Below are 19,921 nucleotides of genomic sequence, written 5' to 3' on the forward strand. Positions count from 1 at the left end.
ACACAGGTCAATTTGATTTATGGTGATGTAAAACCAATAAATGCATTTTGCAAGTCATTTTTTTCTGCCTTAGATTTTTGTACCGAAAAAATACAGAAAATAGATGGATGGATAAATGGATAGATGGATAGATAGATAGATAATAATATAATCTCCCATCTCAGGGCAGAGGCATGCCCAATAGTTTGAAAACCACTGCCCTAAGCTCACCTAGCTGAAATTGACATGTCTTTATCAGGACAATTCAAGATTTTTTTAAAAGAGCTTATACCATGCAAAATCCTTTTTTTTTTTTGCTTTTAAGTGTACTATAATGTTCATTCCTCATGAAAAGAAACCCTAAACCCCATTTTAATCCGTTCACGTATTTCTGAGTTTTCCTCTGAAAAAACCTGCACTCTGAGCACCAGCCCCTCAGAAGACAACTGTGGTGGAGGATGGCAGAATCATTTCCATGGTGAAGAGGAACCCGTTCACAATAGCCAACCAAGTAAACAACACTCTCCAGGAGGTAGGCGTATCAATATCCAAGTCTACCATAAAAAGAAGACTGCATGAAAGTAGATACAGAGGCTACACTGCAAGATGCAAGCCTCAAGAATAGGAAGGCTAGATTGGACTTTGCTAAAAAGCATCTCCAAAAGCCGGCACAGTTCTGGAAAAACATTCTTTGGACAGATGAAACCAAAATCAACCTCTACCAGAATGATGGCAAGAGAAAAGTATGGAGAAGGCGTGGAGAAGCTCCTGATCCAAAGCACACTATATCATCAGTAAAACACGGTGGAGGCAGTGTGATGGTCTGGGCCTGCATGGCTGCTGGTGGCACTGGGACACTAGTGTTTATTGATGACGTGACACAGGACAGAAGCAGCCCAATGAATTCTGAGGTGTTCAGAGACATACTGTCTGCGCAGATCCAGGTGAATGCAGCCAAACTGATTGGACGGCGTTTCATAATACAGATGGACAACGACCCAAAACATACAGCCAAAGCAACTCAGGAGTTTATTAAAGCAAAGAAGTGGAATATTCTTGAATGGCCAAGTCAGTCACCTGATCTTAACCCAATTGAGCAGCATTTCACTTGTTGAAAACTAAACTTCAGACAGAAAGGCCACAAACAAACAGCAACTGAAAGCCACTCCAGTAAAGGCCTGGCAGAGCATTCAGGAGGAGAAAACCCAACATCTGGTGATGTCCATGAGTTCAAGACTTCAGGCTGTCAGGCTGGCTGACAGGCTGTCATTGTCAACAAAGGGTTTTCAACCAAATATTTGTAACGACCATTTTATTTTCAGTTATTTCATTTGTCCAATTACTTACGAGCCCATGAAATGAGGGATTGTGTTTAAAAAATGCTTTAGTTTTTCACATTTTTATGCAATCTTTTTGTTCAACCCATGGAATAAAAGCTGAAAGTCTGCACTTCAATGGCATCTGAGTTGTTTTATTTAAAATTCACTGTGGTAATGTACAGAAACTACATTAGAAAGAATGTGTCTCTGTCCAAATATTTATGGTCCTGACTGCATCTTCTGTTATTAGTTCCTGCCGTGAGTTTGTGAGCTCCACAAAAACTGTCACATGAGAGGCAGTTTTGATGAGCTGAGCAGAAACCACACTGAAGCTCCACTGTGTCTATATTACTAGCTGTCCAGCAGCGGTTGACAGATGCTATGTGAGAAGCAGCACGATGAGATTGTCAGTCAGATTACAGCTTTTCCTTCAGCTGAGCAAGAAAACTGGAAGAATCTGTCTCTGTTGAGACTTGATGTGGAACAGCTGCTTGAACCGGTCTTCCTCACCAAGTGGACAACATACTGCAGGTATAACGTGTGTGTTTGTGTGTGTGTGGGATGTTCCAGGTGTGGTCAGGTGTTTCAGCTCGACTGCACTCTTTGCTGGTCAGACATTCCTCCAGTGGCCTGGACCGGATCAAGCAGACAGATAGTAAACGCACCTTTGTTCCTCTTCATCATGTTCCTTCATGAGCCTTACACACACATCTACATGTGCTGCTAACCTGCAGGCATAGGTGCTTATCATAAGATGTGAACACCAATCATTCAACCTTCTGCATTCACTGACTCACATCTGATGCTGTTTATTCAGCAGCAGACTCTCCCATACACACTTACCTCCTCAAATCATTTTTCCTTTTTTGTAAGATCCATCCTTATTCATGGAGTACAATCAGCAAAATAAATAAAAAAACACCTAAATATGCATATCTAGAAATGCAGAGGAGATTTAAACCTTCTGCTATCTTAGGCACTTTAGCATTGGGAGTTGGGTCATCTAGACCCACTAGACAGTGCTCTGAACCTTTTTTCTTCAATGATTTGTGATCTTCACTGGTGTCCATGGATTACATGAAATCTTTCCACCTTTATCCACCTTTGTCATGGTAGGGAGAACACTTCAATGTAAGGGTGGGGTCGGGGTTGAAGGCAGACTTGTGTTTACATTCTGCAGTTCAAGGACGTTTGAAAAATGTATCTTTTGAACTTTAGCCAGCGATTCTGACCTCTTCACAGCTGACAAACTGCAATGAGCAAACGTGAACCAAAAAGAGTCAAAGTCTGTATGAGAAGAAGCAGAACCTGCCAGCTTCCCTCTTTTGTCTTTTTCTCCTTCTGTCAAAATCTGTTAGAATTTTTTCACTGTCTGTTTCAGCAGTTACTGCCTTCAAATGATCAGCTGTTGTAACTCCATGAAGTGTATTGATCTGCCAAGTGAAAAGTCAATCCCAAACCAAATGAAGGTGTGAAGTGTTTCAGTGTCCCTTGATCGTGTGAACCAAGTCCACAATGGATTATTTTAGCCTGAAATGGCACTGATCTTTTTCCTTTGAGGTCAGAATACATCTCTGCCTTCATGCTGGTTGGTGGTCAGCATTGATAAATCACAGTTGAGGCCTTTTTGTCTGAAGTCTGTCTGCTTGTCTCAAATACTTTGTCTTTACCCCACAGCCTAATACTGGGACCTCTGGTAGACTCCAGACTTGTTCAGAATGTAAACCAGCTCTCACTTAACTCTGACCATTTGCAACAATAGATGGAGGAATTTTAGTAACTTAGAATAGTAAGATCCTCTCTGAAATCATAAAGACACGCACTGATTTAATCATTTTGACAGAATTGGAACAAACAGGGTTGCATGAAGGGGTGGAGAGCTGTCTCCTAAACACAAGATGACAAACACAAGATCAATTTCAGTCTTCCATTGTGAAGGTTGCAGTTTCTCCTTGTGCGGGTTTTCTTAGCTATTCCCACCAATTGATGAGATGGTTAGTGATGAACTGCCTTTTGGAGTGACTGAGTGGCTGTCGTGAAGAGATGACCTGTCCTGGGTGTACCTAGGGTCCAGCAGACCTGCATGATGCTACACAGGATTTTTTCAGATACCCTTTAAATAAGAAGTAGAGCTAATTAAATACGGGAAAAATAGATGTCTGTGCTGTCTGGAAGAGTGTTTTCTCGTCATCCCAGTTCAACCTTCCCGCCTATCATCGCACATAGACACAAAAAAAAATCAAAAACATTGAAACCTGCTGACAATATGATGCAATCCAATGGTGATTTAAAAACCTTTTTAGTGCTTTTTATGTTGTCTTTGAGAAACGTTTTTTTCTGTTTGCTTTCATTGTCATGGTACATTAATGTCACAGACTCACAGTAACAACAAGAAAATGCTTGTCAGGGACTTCTAAAGACATGATGACAGATGAGCGAGTGATGATACTTCAAATTGTGTTGTTGTTTTTTTTTAGCTAATGGTCTCTTCTCACGTTTAGTGTTGAAGGGTGAGAGCCAGCAGTGATACACGCCTCTATACAGTCAAACCCAAACTGCTATCTAAACATGGCGGAGAACATCTCAAGCTCCTCCTGCCTAAAGTGTGCATTTGTATCTAGGACTTTACCGACCCCTGATTGCCTTGGACCTTTTCCCAGCAGCACTCAGGCTCCTAAGGGACCTGGCATGTATGGCGGCATGAAAAGGGCTCCCTCAAGGGAACCGTATACTGCCTCCACCCACTTGAAGGCCCTCCCTAAGTCAACAGCTTTGAAGGCTGTTTGACCAACACGAGTGTCTGTGCATTCACAAGTTGACACCTTTTGATTTAGAGAGCCCTGCACTGGCATACTTGCCTGAGTTGAGGAATTTTGGAGGATCTATTGGTCGGTTAAAGTGGTGCGTGTTGCTAGGTGGAGATTATGACTCGGGAACGAGAATGAGCGGGAATTTACTTGCTAAAACTGAGATCTGATGCTGAAGTCAACTTTGAATGAAGATGTTGGTGAAGTAAAAAAATAAATGCAGACAAATTAAAGTTTTTTTTAGGTGAGAATTCATATTGATTTAAATCAGTCATAGTTACCAACAAAGCAGGAAAAAAGGCAATTTTTTGAAGTTTCATTAGCCAGACAATAACAACCAGGTCTTTTGAAAGCATTAGCAGTTAGGATTTATAGTTTGACTCCAATCCTCCTTTGATCTATTGTAAAAGTGTTCCCTGTGTTTACAATTATGCAGTTTTTAGCCAAAATCAAAACCCTGTGTCGCTTTCTAGGATCTAGTTTCTGTAGAGTGGCAGTAGTTCTGCCCCTACTTCTCATCATCCATCTGTTTACACTCTCTCCCGCTAGCTTACAGCCCCTCACACCCCCAACCTAACATAACTGGTGGAACAAAAATGGCAACTAATATTAGCTGTTCAGTTCTGAGCCAGATGTTAGCTCAGACGAGGAAAACCAAGACATACGCGGATCTAGTCGTCTACAAATGGCTGCATCTGTAGAGCCTACGTTATAGCTACAAGCTTTTTTATCCAAATTGTCTTTTTTCATCTGCTCATGATTCACAATGATGTGAATAAAGAAATACTCTAAAATGCAATATTAATCTTAGTTTTCTTAATATATGTCCTCCATCATCAGAAAAATGGCACAAGAATTAAAAACACCAAAAACACTATTTTCAGTGGAGTAAATATTCAAGTACATTCTTTGACAAAAAAAAAACTTACTCTTCCCCAATTTTATATAAACGTTAACCCCCTGAGTCATTTGTAATCCCTCCAGTAAAAGAAAGACTGTATTGTCATGTTTTCATGAAGCTCTTTAAAATTGCCCTGAATTGAATAGTCTTTACCACCATATCAGGCTTGTCAGCTGCTCTAAATGTTTGTTTGAAGCTCTACTTGTATATCCAGATTTGTTTAGAAGCAATGTGCTCTCACAGACCTTACTTAGCACATTTGTTAGGATGTGTTCACGGGGAAAGGCTTAGTCAGGCTTTAAGATCCTGAGAAGAGACAAATGTCTGCTCTTTGTCTTTCTCTTGGGAGGAAAGGATGGACTTAAAGGGCTTTAACATGTGAACAATCCTCTAAACTCTGCTATCGTGGCTATTTTAGCAGGAAGCAGATGGGGCCCGTTCAGTGAGAATGGACTGTTGACAATAGAAAAAGCTGTGACTTTGTGGCCTCACATTGAAAATAAACACATTCATGTCAGACTTTACAGTCACAAAAAAGACTCCAATGTTTCTTTCGTTACATTTTTTTGTCATTGCTTTTTATATGCTTTTATACATTAAATATCATGCAACTTTACCAGCGTTTCTCCTCTATCCGTTCCTGAAAAGAAATCCTTGACCTGTTATTACCTGAGTTGTCTTCACACTAATGTATTGTTTCCAGTGAGCTTTGCAAATGTGTTACATACAGTACCTCCGTGTTCTGCACACATGCCTGCAGAACTGCAGACTATAAATGTGTATTTGCCTGCTGATGACCATGTTCAAAGTTTGGCTCAAAGTAGATAGAAGGTTGTGTATATCTCCAAAACTTCAGACTAACAGTGTGTTATTATACACAGCAGGGTTTTCTGTAGAGAGCGAAGATCAGAATGAAGACAGCACCCTAAGGTTCCAGGTGGACACACACACATACTGCTTGTCTTCTAATACTGCAGGTGCATTCATGCTAACAGGATGCCCCATAAAAATGTAATAAAAAAACATTGTTAATTTCCACACTATGTAAATACAAAAGTGAGTTAATAAAATAATCTCCCATTCACTCTACTGTTGTTAGAAAGGTTTACTCTTTCTCTTAACCCTTGTGCTATCCTAGGGACTTTAACATTGGGAGTTGGGTCATCTAGACCCACTAGACAGTGCTCTGAACTTTTTTTCTTCAATGATTTGTGATCTTCACTGGTGTCCATGGATTACATGAAATCTTTCCACCTTTATCCACCTTTGTCAAGGTAGGGAGAACACGTCAATGTAAGGGTGGGGTCATCTAAGATAGCACAAGGACTAATTGTCATTTTCAAGCACAAATATTCACATTGTTGGCTTACAGTACTTTCTTTGCCTGGAGCTCTGTTACTCTTGTGTCTGCTGTTACTTTTTTGTGACATGCTTTCAGGTATTAGTCCCAGGATTCCCTGTCTTAACTTTCTAAAATTCAATTAGTGTTGTCTTCATGCATGCATCTCACAAAGACAAAGATGTCCCTTTGTGAAAATGGCTGAATGAGAAGGTGATGAGTTTAGACTTGTGTTATTTGTTGTGTTAAGCTATGTTGTTGTATTGTGTTATGCTGGAACATAGTTTTGTGTTTTGATCTGAGGTCTAATACGTTTTAAGGAAAACCACACAGCTCATTAAAGCCAGTTGTGGTTCAGAGGTGGAGCAGCTGACCTCTGCTTGAAAGGTTGCAAGTTTGATTCCTGCCTTTTTCTGCCCATGTGCCAAAGTGTCTTAGTGCTGCCACCATCAGTGTGTGTGTGAGTGTGTTTTGTGTGATTGGGACTTGCGACTGTAAAGTTCTTGATAGGGGGGTACTGAGGGGACAAAAGCACTTAGTTAGTACAGCCCATTAGTGCTACGGAGGAGGACAAGATTTTTTTTTGTCTTGGATTAACAACTTAAAATGCTTTTTATTATATCAGAATATATTTATAGTTTTTTTCCCTTTGTGATCTTGTCATTAGGACACATTTTTAGTCGTATTACTTGTTTCATATGAAGGTATTAATGTTCCAAAATGGACGAGCTTGTAGATTTGATTTGAGAACTTGTAATATAGAATGTGAAAACTTGTAAAATATTTTTAGGAGCACAAACAGGAATTGTTGTAATATGGCTGTTTTGAAGCACTACAAAATGATGTAAAATAAAAATAAAAAATAAACTACGGTGTTCCTTTTCGTAGACAGAAATTACGAAAAGCCCTGGTACAGACTATGACCTGTCCAGAATATACCCCACCTTCACCCAACAGAAGGTGGGACAGGATCCAGCAGCCCTGTGATGCCAAAAGGGATACAACAGGTTCCAAAGATGAACGAATGAATCAGTTTGAATAATAAATTATTTTAACAGATGGATAAATTACCTTTTTTTTTTCAACATAAAGGTTTGTTTCAATGAATTGAATCTGTAGTTTCTATCCTTTTCAAATAAAGTAATTCAAAAAGCATCTTAATATTCTGAAAACTGCTAAGCTGCGAGCAGAGCAAATTCATTTGGTTGATTTTTATTCCCAGAATGCCTTTTTGTCACATGCAAAACAGCATCAAACTCTGTTTTATTTTCTGTGGTCTGGCATAAACTGGGTCCTGGAAAACCTGTTGCTTCTTTTGATTTGTTTTGACTCTGAGACTTTTGCTGTCAACACTTAGTTTCATTTCAGTTCAATAAAAATCATTTCCTTAGATTTCCAGACAATGTTTTTCCAAATAACAACTGATCTTTTGGAACTTCAGCCAACAAAACACTGTCTCCTGTTTGTGATTAGTGGGAAAAAATGTTTTCTCTGTGCTATTTTGATTCTAACTCCTGGTATGAATATACAGTGGTGGACAAAATAGTTGGTACCCCTAAGTTAAAGAAAGAAAGTCCACAATGCTCACTGAAATGACTTGAAACGTTCAAAAGTAACAATAAATTAACATTTATTGAAAATTATATCATCAAAATCAGCCATTACTTTTGAGTTGTTGATTAACAGAATTATTTAAAAAAAAAACTGATATAATAGGGCTGGACAAAAATGATGGTACCCATAACTTAATATTTTGTTGCACAACCTTTTGAGGCAATCACTGCAATGAAACGGTTTCTGTATTTGTCAATGAGCTTTTTGCACCTGTCCACAGGTATTTTGGCCCCCTCCTCATGAGCAAACTGCTCCAGTTGTCTCAGGTTTGATGGGTGTCTTCTCCAAATTAGCATGTTTCAGCTCCTTCCACAGATGTTCAATGGGATTCAGATCTGGACTCATAGAAGGCCACTTCAGAATAGTCCAACGCTTTTCTCTGAGCCATTCTTGGGGTTTTTGGCTGTGTGTTTTGGATGGTTGTCCTGTTGGAAGACCCATGACCTGCGACTGAGACCAAGCTTTCTGACACTAGGCAGCACATTTCTATCCAGAATGCCTTGATAATCGGGAGATTTCATTTGACCTTGCACAACTTCAAGACAGCCTGTGCCAGATGCAGCAAAGCAGCCCCAAAACAGAACTGAGCCTCCTCCATGTTTCACAGTAGGGACAGTGTTCTTTTGGTTGGATGCTTCATTTTTGAGTCTACGAACATAGAGCTGATGTTCCTTACCAAAAAGCTCCAGTTTTGTCTTATCTGTCCAAAGGACATTTTCCCAGATTCCATTCTGGCTTTTTTATGATTTCCTTTCAACAGTGGTGTCCTCCTTGGTCGTCTCCCATGAAGTCCACTCTGGCTCAAACATGACGAATGGTGTGATCTGACACTGATGTACCTTGATCTAGGAGTTCACCTTTAATGTCTTTGGAGGTTGTTCTGGGCTCTTTGGATACAGTTCCAACTATCAGTCTCCTCAATTTGTCATCAATGTTCCACTTCGTCCAGGGAGGTTGGCTACTGTCCCGTGGGTCTTAAACTTCTGAATAATATGTGTCACTGTCGTCACAGGAACTTCAAGCTGCTTAAAGATGGTTTCATAGCCTTTACCTTTACCATGTTTGTCTATAATTTTGTTTCTAATGACCTGGGACAATGCTCTCCTTCCCTTTCTGTTGTCCATGTTCAGTGTGGTTCACACCTTTTCACCAAACACAACGTGACTATTTGTCTCCCTTTAAATAGGCAGACTGACTGATTATGGGTTTGAAAACAGCTGTGATGTCAATTAAAGGACATACCTGAGTTCATCATGACCCCCTGGGTAATTAGTTCTCAGCCTTTTATGGAGGTACCATCATTTTTGTCCAGACTTATTTCATTAGTTTGTTTTTTTAAATAATTCTGTTAATCAACAACTCAAAAGTAATGGCTAATTGTGATTATTTAATTTTCAATACATTTTAATTTATTGTAACTTTTGAACGTTTCAAGTCATTTCAGTGAGCATTGTGGGCTTTCTTTCTTTGACTGAGGGGGACCAACAATTTTGTCCACCTCTGTATTTGAGGAATGGTGTGGAGACATCTCATGTTACAGGGAGGCCATTTCTTCATAAAAGATATTGACATGATCTATGAACAGGTGGCAGTCAAAGCAATCTGCTCCAGTAATTTACAGCTGCTTTTGTTGGGCTATCTTTGGAAAAGATTAATGTCTGGGTTTAAAAACTATTTTCATTTTAAACCACTCACTCTACATTTAGGGGTTTAATACCTTTGATCTAGCTTTGTCAACAGTTGCTTCAATGTTTAATGCATAACTCTTATTGAGTGCCTGCTGCTCCAACAATTTTGAGAAAGCCAATTACAGTGTGATAGGGGTGGCCGTTTCTATTTGGCTCCCTGTGCCTAGTGGCCTTTTCTCCACACTGTGAGACTGTGGATCCCAGAGATCTCTGACCATGCTGTGAACCTGGAATCATGTTACACTTAAGCTGGGGTGTTTGTGTCTCTGTTGGGCTGGTGATTGTCCTTGCCTTTGTGTGCTAGACCACACTACATTCTCCATTGTTCCTTGGTGACAGGAGCCTGGTCACTTCTGGCTCATCATTTTCTTTGTCTTCTGTCAGGGACCTCCTCTCAAATGGAGAGGTTGCTCCTGCCTGATTCATAGTTGTAGGCCCCTCATCTTAGGCTAGTGGGCTTCTGGATGGGTCGGGCATAAAAAAGGTAGCAAGCTTCATCTGACCTCATATTTCTGATTAGTAAATATTCTTTTTTTTTTCTAACACTCACCTGCTAATAAGAGCAACTGTTTTTCTCTGTTTCTTATTTCTTTATTCATTTTTCACAAATCCAATAAACACAGGCTTTTGGAAGACATTACAATAGTTTGAAAGGATGCGCCAACATCTAATTTTACAAACTTTAGTTTACTTACCTGAGGTGTTAATAACCATGTTTCAGGGTCTTTGAATTGAATGCTACTTCAAATATATATATATTTAAAAAAAAAGAAAAGCAGATAACTAGAAAACAGCAGATACTGTCGAACGTTTTTTATCCAGGTAGGTTGATTGAGACCATTTTTTCAAATATAACGATAGCCTGAGTCGGTTTTTGTACGCAGTGACGATACAAAAACACAATGACATTGCAGTATAAGATAGATAATAATAAAACATTACATATTTACACATCAATATTTACAATACAAGTTTACAGGAGGCACTAAGTTAGTGTTTTACAATAAAAAGATAGAGGAAGACCCATAAAAACATTTTAATGTTTAAATGTGAGTCTTTTTCTTTGTTGATGATCAGGCTTCACTTAAATTCATTCAACAATTATAACGTTTCCATTTGCCTTTAGGAAAGCTGCATCAGAGAAAGAGGAACAGAGGCGAATGACTCAGATTTCCCTCTTGCTGTCTTTCAAAGTCTCCTCATCAGTGCACTTCCTGTGATAGCAAATTTCTAACTCTAGTCTCAATATTTACCTGGCTCCAGTTTTCTCGTCTGGGACACATTTCCTGCTTGAGGTTTGAAGTGGAGGTGATTTGGCGCGAGCCTTAAGTGTCTTTTTCTCTAGGGCATGTTCACATATTTCCTTTGTTTTCAAACATGATTTTGTTTTACTGATTGTCCTCACTGAAGTCTCCCAGTTTGAAGAGCAAATGGTGTGCAGGTTGAACACGTGGCAACAGCAGGGTAGAGTAAAGGGCGGGCTTTTCCGTGTTTATGGGCAGAACCTCTGCGCTCTGTTTGGTCAGCTGCTGCACGGGCGCTGAGCTCGCCAAAAGAAATGAAACCATTTGTTTTGACAACTTCAGGTCTCTAATGGGTAAATGTAAGCAGACTGGATAAGTGGTATTCTTCTCTACTAGTTGTATTTTACTTTTATTATAGACCAAACATGTTAACTGACTGTTGTGTAGGACCGGACCTCAGTTGAAATCAGAGCTTCCCCTGTCATACAATGGATTGAACACAGCAGGGCTCTGTTGCCAAAAACGTCTCTGCCAGGCTGCCAAGCATTTGAGCCCCGTCTCTGTTAACAGCCTGTTGGCCTTTGTCTGGCTGATCTAAAACTCTGGCTGAAATATGCTCCACAGGGAAAGTCGCTCCTATCACGCTGAGCTCAGGTCGCTATGAGATGTGGTCGATTCTTTTGGAGCTGCAGTGGTTTAAGGATGAGAGGTGGAATTAGAGGGTGTCCAGCCTTTTTGGACAGGATTCCTCAGAAACAAAGCACTTGTTTGGTGTGGGAAATGGATGTTCCACTGACTCCTCATGTCCAACTGCACTTGGTGATCTTACAAACTGAAGGGGTCATGGCTTTGGTACCAGTTCTGTCATTTTGAAGCTTCCTCAGAAAGTCTAAAAGAGTTTTGGAGTTGAACAGATTAGTTCAAGTTCTTCTGTGGCCCCACAGTAAAAAAAAAGAGTTTCAGTCTTATTGCAGAAGCACAAAGCAAGTACCAGTAAGCTGGAATCTATTGTTCTCACAGCACTGAATTCAGCGAGTGTGGTTGGAGTGCTGTTCCATTGGGAGACTTTACTGTGCTTCACAGTGTCTGTCCTTAAGAGAGCAATTTTAGCCTGCTTCACTTTAAGGTCCCACTCCAATAATCCATCTTTTGATTTATTGTAAAAGCATTCCCAGTGGTCTTTTAATTATAATTTTGCTGCTTTTAGCCAAAATAAAAAAGGTTGTGGACGGGACTGTTGGCATGGAGCAACACAACCTCTTCCCCTCCTTGTTGCCGTGAGCTGTCTCTATTTACACACTCTCCTGCTGGCTTACAACCCCTCACAACCCCAATATAACATTACTGGTGCAACAAAAATGGTAAACAATATTGGATCTATCCAGCTATACAGTTTTGAGCCAAATACCAGCTCAGACGAGGAAAATGAAGATGTTGTTTCTATGTAACGAATTAGCTATTTATAAAAAAAAAATTTTTTGTCTGAACCCAATTCACAATGTTTTGAAAAAATAAGCATTCAGAAATTTAGTTTTATGCCTAATTTTTCTTACCTATGGCCTCCATCACCAAAAAATGTAACAACAATATGTATAGAAACACCAAAAACATGATTTTCAGCAGAGTGGGTCTTTAAGACACACTACAAATCAGTAAAAGTCAGCAGAATGGGATCCATATAAAACCATCCTTCCCCTATTCTCCCTTTGTTCAGTGCAGGGTGGAGTGATGATCCTACTTGTTCTATGTGAAATGGGTAAAGCGGTAAATTGTAAACATGCAAAGCAGTGTTGACTTTGTCAGTTGCAAAATATATATATTTTTCTGCTTCTTCTTTCTTTGGCTTGTTGTTTTAATATTTTTTAGATATCTCATTTACTCGCATCCAAATATCTCACCCAAATGGAGATGGGAGAAGTGTACGTTCTTTTACTCAGCATCTTCTGAGTGTTCCAAACTCCAGACTTAAATCTAGCTGGCAGAGCCTTTGCAGCAGCTGCTCCTTGGTTATGGAGGTGCTTCCCTCTTTGCATCCCAGCAGCTCTAAACAGTTTCACTTTGAACTCAATTTTTTGCATTGGCTTTGAAACACATTTTAGCACAAAATTGATCTAAATTAACTTAGTTTATTTATTTTCTGTATTGCATTGTTGTTTGAATTACTTCCTAGTGTTCATCCTAATGGTTGTTAATATTTTATTTTTTGTTCCATGACATTATTTTTACTGTTATTTATTACCCCACTATACAGAACTTTGAATAATATAAAGTTGCTCGAAATGAAATTGACATTGAAATATTTTATTTATGGGTGTTATTTTTAGCAACATGACAACTCGTGAATTAGTTTTTATTTCGTGACAACATGGAGGTGTGGCTTTAAGCATGAGCAAATGTTAGCTGAGACTGAGGCTCAGTGTCTGAGAGCTGGCACTTGGTTAATCCAACCTCTGCCAAGCTTGTTTTGTATTTTATGAATCTTTCTCTAACAGATTTCTACAGGGACTTCTCAGGGGCTGCTGCTGAAAGATTCCTCGTTTGTATGCACTTAAAACTGCCTAAAGTTCTGAGTAATCTAATTAAGTAATTGGAATTTTATCCACAACCTCATTTTAAAGTTTTTTCGGACTATAAATTGCATCCAGATGCTGATTAAAAGAGATTCGCGAGTTGATTGGTGTGGCCTTGCAGCTTTAAGGTCAGCTGTTTTCTTTAGGGGTTCATGACATGTTTAAGCTTCTGCAGCGCTCATGTTTGAATAAGCCTGGGTGACCTTTTGAACTGTATGGCCTTTAAATGTCAGCCTGTGACTTGGGCTGACACTTAAATAAAAAAAAGAAGTGATATATCACTGTGTGAAATAAAGTTAAATAGGTGCACCATGTTGGTGGGCAAGTAAAAGTTTTGAGTTTCCTCGCTGTAAGACGAAGCACTCTCCGCTGGTGGCATAAGTGGATTTCTGTGAAGACATGAATGGTGTTCTTAAATGCCAGACTGAGCTCTGTGTGGTTGTGGCAGAGGCAAATTAAAAGGTTGAGGTAACACAATGTTTAAGTTTCTTAATTGCCAAACTGAAAAGTCACCCCAAGGTTACACTTTGAACTGCATGGGAAGAACAGAAAGACATTTTATCAGTTTGAAGGAGCCTGTACTTTCATGTTTGCTCTCTGGCCATCTGGTGTGCTAATTAGCAGTTTCCTGTTGTGTGGTGGGCATGGCAGCAGTCCGAGGTTAAGGATTGGCACTGCCCAGTGGACAGATTACAGGTTCAGGCTGGTGGATTGCCCTCTGGAGCGCAGACCTTGTGTATGCTGTGCACAGAGTACAAGCTGCTTAGATGTGGCCAGAGACATGTGGAAGCTTTCGAAGACTTTTTCCATGCAGCCCAGTTTAGTCTTTTCATTGGAGAGGAGGCATTGCAGGAATTAGACATTCAAAAACCTGCATTTAGACAAACAGGCAGGAATGCTTCAAGTGTTTACATGACTGCACGCCTTGTAAATTTAAGTCTAGTGACAAACGACCTTAAAGATCCACTATAGGGTTTTTGCTGTTTTACCAGCACCATTGGAAACGCTTAGAAAACTGATCAAAAGATGATCATAGTGGGAATTCAATGAAATACTCCTGTATTTATGTGAAGTTAAACTTTACATTTAGTGTTTTCTTGAATCCACGCTGACACACATTGTTACAGTAATTGGGAAGTGAAGTTCTCGACTCATCAGATTAAAAAACTTTAACCCTACAGAGTAGCTTATTCATCATTTGATTGAGTACACAGAGTTGGAAGAAACACGTGGATGAATCATTTGTAAAAGTCTTCCTTTTCTTTGTTCAGTTTTAAAGTCTCTCTGTCTTTGGAGATCTCTGCCAGAAATTCCCGAGTTTAGACATGTAATCCTCCATTTAGAAAATTATGCTAGACAGTATTAAAGAAGAGCTGGACGGTAGCACTACCTTGCTACCAGTACCACTAATTCTATTATTCTTTAGCCGCGGTGTCACATTCTCTGGGATCATCAGCGCCCTCTGCCCTGAGGCAGGTGTACTGTCTCAAAAAGAGTTTTTAGGAAACTTAGTTTGATGCATTATTTGGTAATCCAATGTATCTTGCTAACTAGCATTAGTATGGTATTGGTAATGCTAATTCTAATTGGGGTGTTATGGGGTATAAATAAATAAATAAACCTGCTTCCTTAAAGAAGCAAGTTTAAAACCAATTTCTTTATTGCCTATAGATAAAACATAAACTTAACATCTGATGCTGAACTTTTTATTTTTCTGAATTGCAGCATTCCTTAGAGAAAATGTCTGCTTGTTTGAACAAATATGTGTTAAATATGATGACAAAAGTAAGTACTTTTGACTGAAACGCTGTTAAGTGAAATAGTTGGTTAATTAAAATAGATGCAAATATTTTTTTGAGCTGCTTTCAAATGTAGGATCTCTCACTAGAAGTGAAAATCCTCTGTGAAAAGTTTGAGAGCCCTTAAACTCTGGGAAAGTGAAAAGTAAACACAAAGTTGCGTGCTCTAATTATAGCAGGGCTTGTGTGTAAATCTCTTCAGCAAATCTGTGCAATGAGAGGACCATTTATCCCAGAGGAAGTGTAAGTCAGCATGGATAAAGGTTCTCTGCGTCAGAAAAGTTTCAGGTTTGTGTGTGAGTTTATTTTATGTCCACATGTGAGGATATAAGAAGAAGCATTGTTCTTCTTTAGGAGATGTACAGTGAAAGGGGCTGCAGTTTGTGAATACATCTCATTTAATGAAAGAGCATCGTTTGGCCGACTGATTTAGGAGCTGCGCTTTAAACTCAGCTTGCTTTGAGTATTTTAAGACTCTTTTCTTCCACACATCGCTCATGGTCAACCAGGCTGGGCCAGCAGCTGCTGCAAACATGACTCTGACGTGAGATGCAGAGCCAAAATAAGTATTTCTGATAATTTCAGAAGACTGTAATTCAGAGCTACTTTTGTCTGTTTGAGGTCTGTTAAGTACAGACTGCAGAGTGCATCATTTATGAAGGACAGTTGGAGTTTTCTCGTGTAATAGATGACCCTTTCGAAAAAGACTGGTTCTGAAAATGGGCACCTACATGTTGTTAGCTATGGTAATTGCCCGCAGTCATTCCCCATAGCTTGTTCTGTGAACTGTAAAAACACATCTCATTTCTGAGCTCTTTCAGAGGTTCTGCCAAATGGGAAATGGCACATTTTGAAAGTTTCTCTCATTCTTTCCCCACAAAAACCACTCCGATCCCATAAGATCAACACTTTGAAGCCATCTCGCTTTACTCCTTCACTGTTTATTGTTATGTAAGGCTAATAAAGTTTGCATTCGTCTGTGGTTTGCACTCGTAGATCATTTCCTGTCAAGATTAGAACTTTATTTTTCTGCATTTATTCATTTAGTGTTTTCAGCTTCTTCCCCAATTTGCCCAGTTTTATGGAGGCAGTCAAGTTCTCATCTTTGGATAAGAACTCTTACAGACTAAATTAGCTGCATTTCTAAGGCGGGATATGTTCTGTCTGTCTGCCTCTTTCTCTGATTACATAGAGATTACCACAAAAGAGTCCTTTTTTTTTTTCTGCTCATTTTTTGCTGCGATAATTTTTTCCATAGTTTCAATAATCTTTAGCAAAGGATTGGGGAAATATGCATAAACTTTTGACAGTTTTCCTTTATCTAGTTTTGTTTACATTTTCCTGCCAAAGTTTCCCAGTGTTGTGCTGAGGTGTGTTTTCTGTCATCTGGGTCATCATCCATGCTGCACGTGTGCTTTCATGTCTTCATGGTGGTTCAGAGGTCAGAGGTGAGCAGCATATAAGTCAAAAAAGGGGTCAGAGTGGATTAGTCTGGTCTCTCTTTTCAGAGTTTATATATGTGTCAAAGTGGACATCACACATAACTGTGAGCAAACAGGATTTCGGATCCTCTGTAGCACACACATTCAACGTCTCTCTTTTAGTATTTTAGGAGAAGATAAAGACTTTTTTTTAAATATTTCAAATACGAACATGTTTGCCATCTGCACAGAACTGATCATTAAACTAAAGGAGAGTGAGTGGGTACAAATGTTCATAAATACTGTAAGCAGTTATTCATAGGAGATTTTTTGTAGAATAAAAACCTCAAAACTGCCAAATTATTCATAAAAACGTTTTTACTCCAATGTTGCATTTAAACTCTAAGCACTTTAGATCTTTAATCTCATCATCTGATCAGGCAAAAAGGAAGATCATTTCATCCAAAAACAAGTGTCTGCTAAGGTTTTGTGCAGCACGATCTTGCTGGAAAGTGTTTTTGGATACACGCTTCCTGTGCCGGACTGATGATGTTTTGTCTGTGTGCTTGCAGGGCATGGCTTTCTCCATGGAGGAGCGTCTCCAGCTGGGGATCCACGGCCTGCTGCCTCCCTGCTTCATCAGCCAGGACGTCCAGCTTCTGCGAGTGCTCAAGAACTACGACATGAAGAAAGATGACCTGGACAGGTAAGAACCTCATTGTTACGTCCCTCTTCAGAGAGGAGGGAGAAATGTGTAACATAAAGAAAATTATGATAACCGGGCGGGGTTAAAGTTGGCCACACAGCCGTTTATTCAGTGACAAATAACACTCACAGGGGACTAAAAGAGAAATAATCAACTCAACACCAAAGGTGCAATAAATAATGGGATAACTTAAATTCTCAGGCTTTAAAGCAAGGCACCCAATTACTCATAATGCAAACAAAAGACCACAAGAGTAAATGTAACAAAAGGACAAAAACCAGAATCAAAGCTAAGGGGGAAACCAGAGGCTTTCTCGAGCTAAGGCCAGGCAGACAGCAGGGGCAGGCTGAAGAACAAATTCCCACTCAGGAATGCAGCCGCCACTGGAGCAGAGGATCCTCGGAGCTTTTAAGCTTCCCTCCAAGCCAGGCGATAGGTAGCAGCCTCAATCAGCTCTGCAGAGGGGCGGAGTCAGCAGCTGTGCAGGAGCTGGACTTCTACAGGAGCTGAGAACACATATGCATACACACCCGCACACACAAGACAAGCAGACAACTACTAGGGGTCGTAACACTCATACAGACAGAGACTAAAGTTTTGTCACGGTTTGAACTTCCTCACTTCTATCGGGTTTTGTATTATCTGAATATCAGAACCTCAGAGGAACTTCCAAATCTGGAAGTTCTCAAGCACAGAATCCAGATTAGTTATCACCCTTAGAGATAAGGCGTTCATTCATTCTCACCACTGATTTGACTTCACAAATCTTCCAACCACTGTTTCTTGCTGTAACTTCACTTCCTCCATCTCTATTTTCCTGTTGTTTTTTTTTAAATCATCCCTAGTGACCATCGGAGTGGGTTTTTAAATGATCTCATGTACTTTTCCAGTGTCTGTCAGCAGTTGTCTCTCAGTTCCAGCAGCTGTCACTTGAAATGTGAAAGAGAATGTTTTAAGAGTTATCCTATTGAAAGCTTTAGCAAAGACTATATTAACATCTAAAAGCAGTCACTGCATTCCCATGCCCCCATGTCAGTGTCACTGACAGTCTGTCTACTGTGAGACCCAAGTGTTTTGCAGCTTCAGGCTGTTTGGTTATCACTGCTCATGCCTGCTCTGTTTACACACAGTCTGCTCTGCAGCTCTTAGCCCTTCTTTGGTTCTGAGGCCGGCATGTTGGTTTTCACTTTGCATAACTGCTACAGTTGTGCAACCACTACAAAAACACTGTCTTTATCTCGGTTTTTCTGTGGTTTTGAGAAGCTAAACATTGTCCTTCTAAAATTTCTCTGCATGTTATAAACTAATCTCGCACCGTAGGAGTGTTTTTATGCGTTATACCTATTTTTTAAAATCAAATTAAAGGTGTGGATTCAGACCAGGAAAGCTTTGAAGAGTTGGTTAGGTTTGGTAAGTTTTCACTCTGTTTGCGGATAAATCTGCTGTTCTTTGCCTATAATAAGCCCAGACTGCATCAAATGCAGCTTAAAAGAAATTCAACTGACAAATGATGCTGGTCATTTGAATTTTCACATATTTATAGAATATATGGAATACCCTGCCACAGCATATTAGAAACTGTGAAAACTACCCTACCTTCCAAACAGCTCTTAATAAATAAATAGCTGCCTGCACCTGTTATGAAGTCCATGTTTGGCTGTGAAACATTTCTGAGGCAGATTTCTAAATTAAACTGTGGTTCAGAACAAACAATTCAGAGTGAAAAAGGCTAAAATTATAAGTGATGTATAACTTGCTTAGCATACAATAAATTATTTTTTTCTAATCAATGTGACTGTAAAGGTAAAAACCCTTTTTTGACATGTTGCATGTGGCTGTTGCATGCAGTTGCACATGCAACATTTTTAATGTGTGTCTTTTCACTGTGTAGGGCAACATTCCAAAGGGCTATATTGGATTACGTTTTTATTTTGTCACTTTAATTTTCTTTGTTTTAAAGCTTTTTCTTTAGGATTCATACAATATAGTTACATACAGTTATCCTCTTCTATCTGGACTGTTACAGGGAGCTCTTTGGCTCTTCTTGTTGCAGAGTCCTGCATAGGACTTTCAGATGAACAAGAGATTTTGAAGCTAGAACTATTTCACCAATAGTTATTCACAAAATCTTCATCTCTGCAAAGGAGATCACTCTGTCTTCTGTCACCGCCAGATATGTGTTCCTGATGGGGCTGCAGGACCGCAACGAGAAGCTTTTCTACCGTCTGATCAGCTCACATGTTGAAAGGTTCATGCCCATCATTTACACCCCCACCGTTGGCCTGGCCTGCCAACAATACGGCCTCATATTCAGAAGACCAAGGTAAGTCTATCAATACGGGTGTAATGATACACATAGTTGAACCGAACCGGTTCGGTAAGGCAGTTTCGGTTCAGTTCACTTCTGTACTGTTTTGGTACGTGTTTTTCTCCCTCCCCCCGCATTTGCATTGTGACTACTCAGCTGCTTTGTCACTCGTAGCGGGGAATCGAGAGCCGAGCTGCTAATGAACTAGCTGCTAAGACTGTCCTTG

General features: G+C 39.7%; 1 protein-coding gene across 1 annotated transcript in view; it reads left to right on the forward strand.

Annotated features, from left to right (window-relative positions):
* Positions 1–19,921, forward strand: part of me1 (malic enzyme 1) — an 81,489-nt gene that overhangs the window by 8,607 nt on the left and 52,961 nt on the right. Inside the window, exons 2-3 of the mRNA XM_023964043.1 lie at positions 17,254–17,387; positions 19,561–19,710. Of these exons, the coding sequence (XP_023819811.1) occupies positions 17,254–17,387; positions 19,561–19,710 (284 nt within the window). The remainder of the gene's footprint in view (positions 1–17,253; positions 17,388–19,560; positions 19,711–19,921) is intronic.

Source organism: Oryzias latipes, chromosome 16 (assembly GCF_002234675.1).
Source record: "Oryzias latipes chromosome 16, ASM223467v1".
Classification (NCBI taxonomy): domain Eukaryota; kingdom Metazoa; phylum Chordata; class Actinopteri; order Beloniformes; family Adrianichthyidae; genus Oryzias; species Oryzias latipes.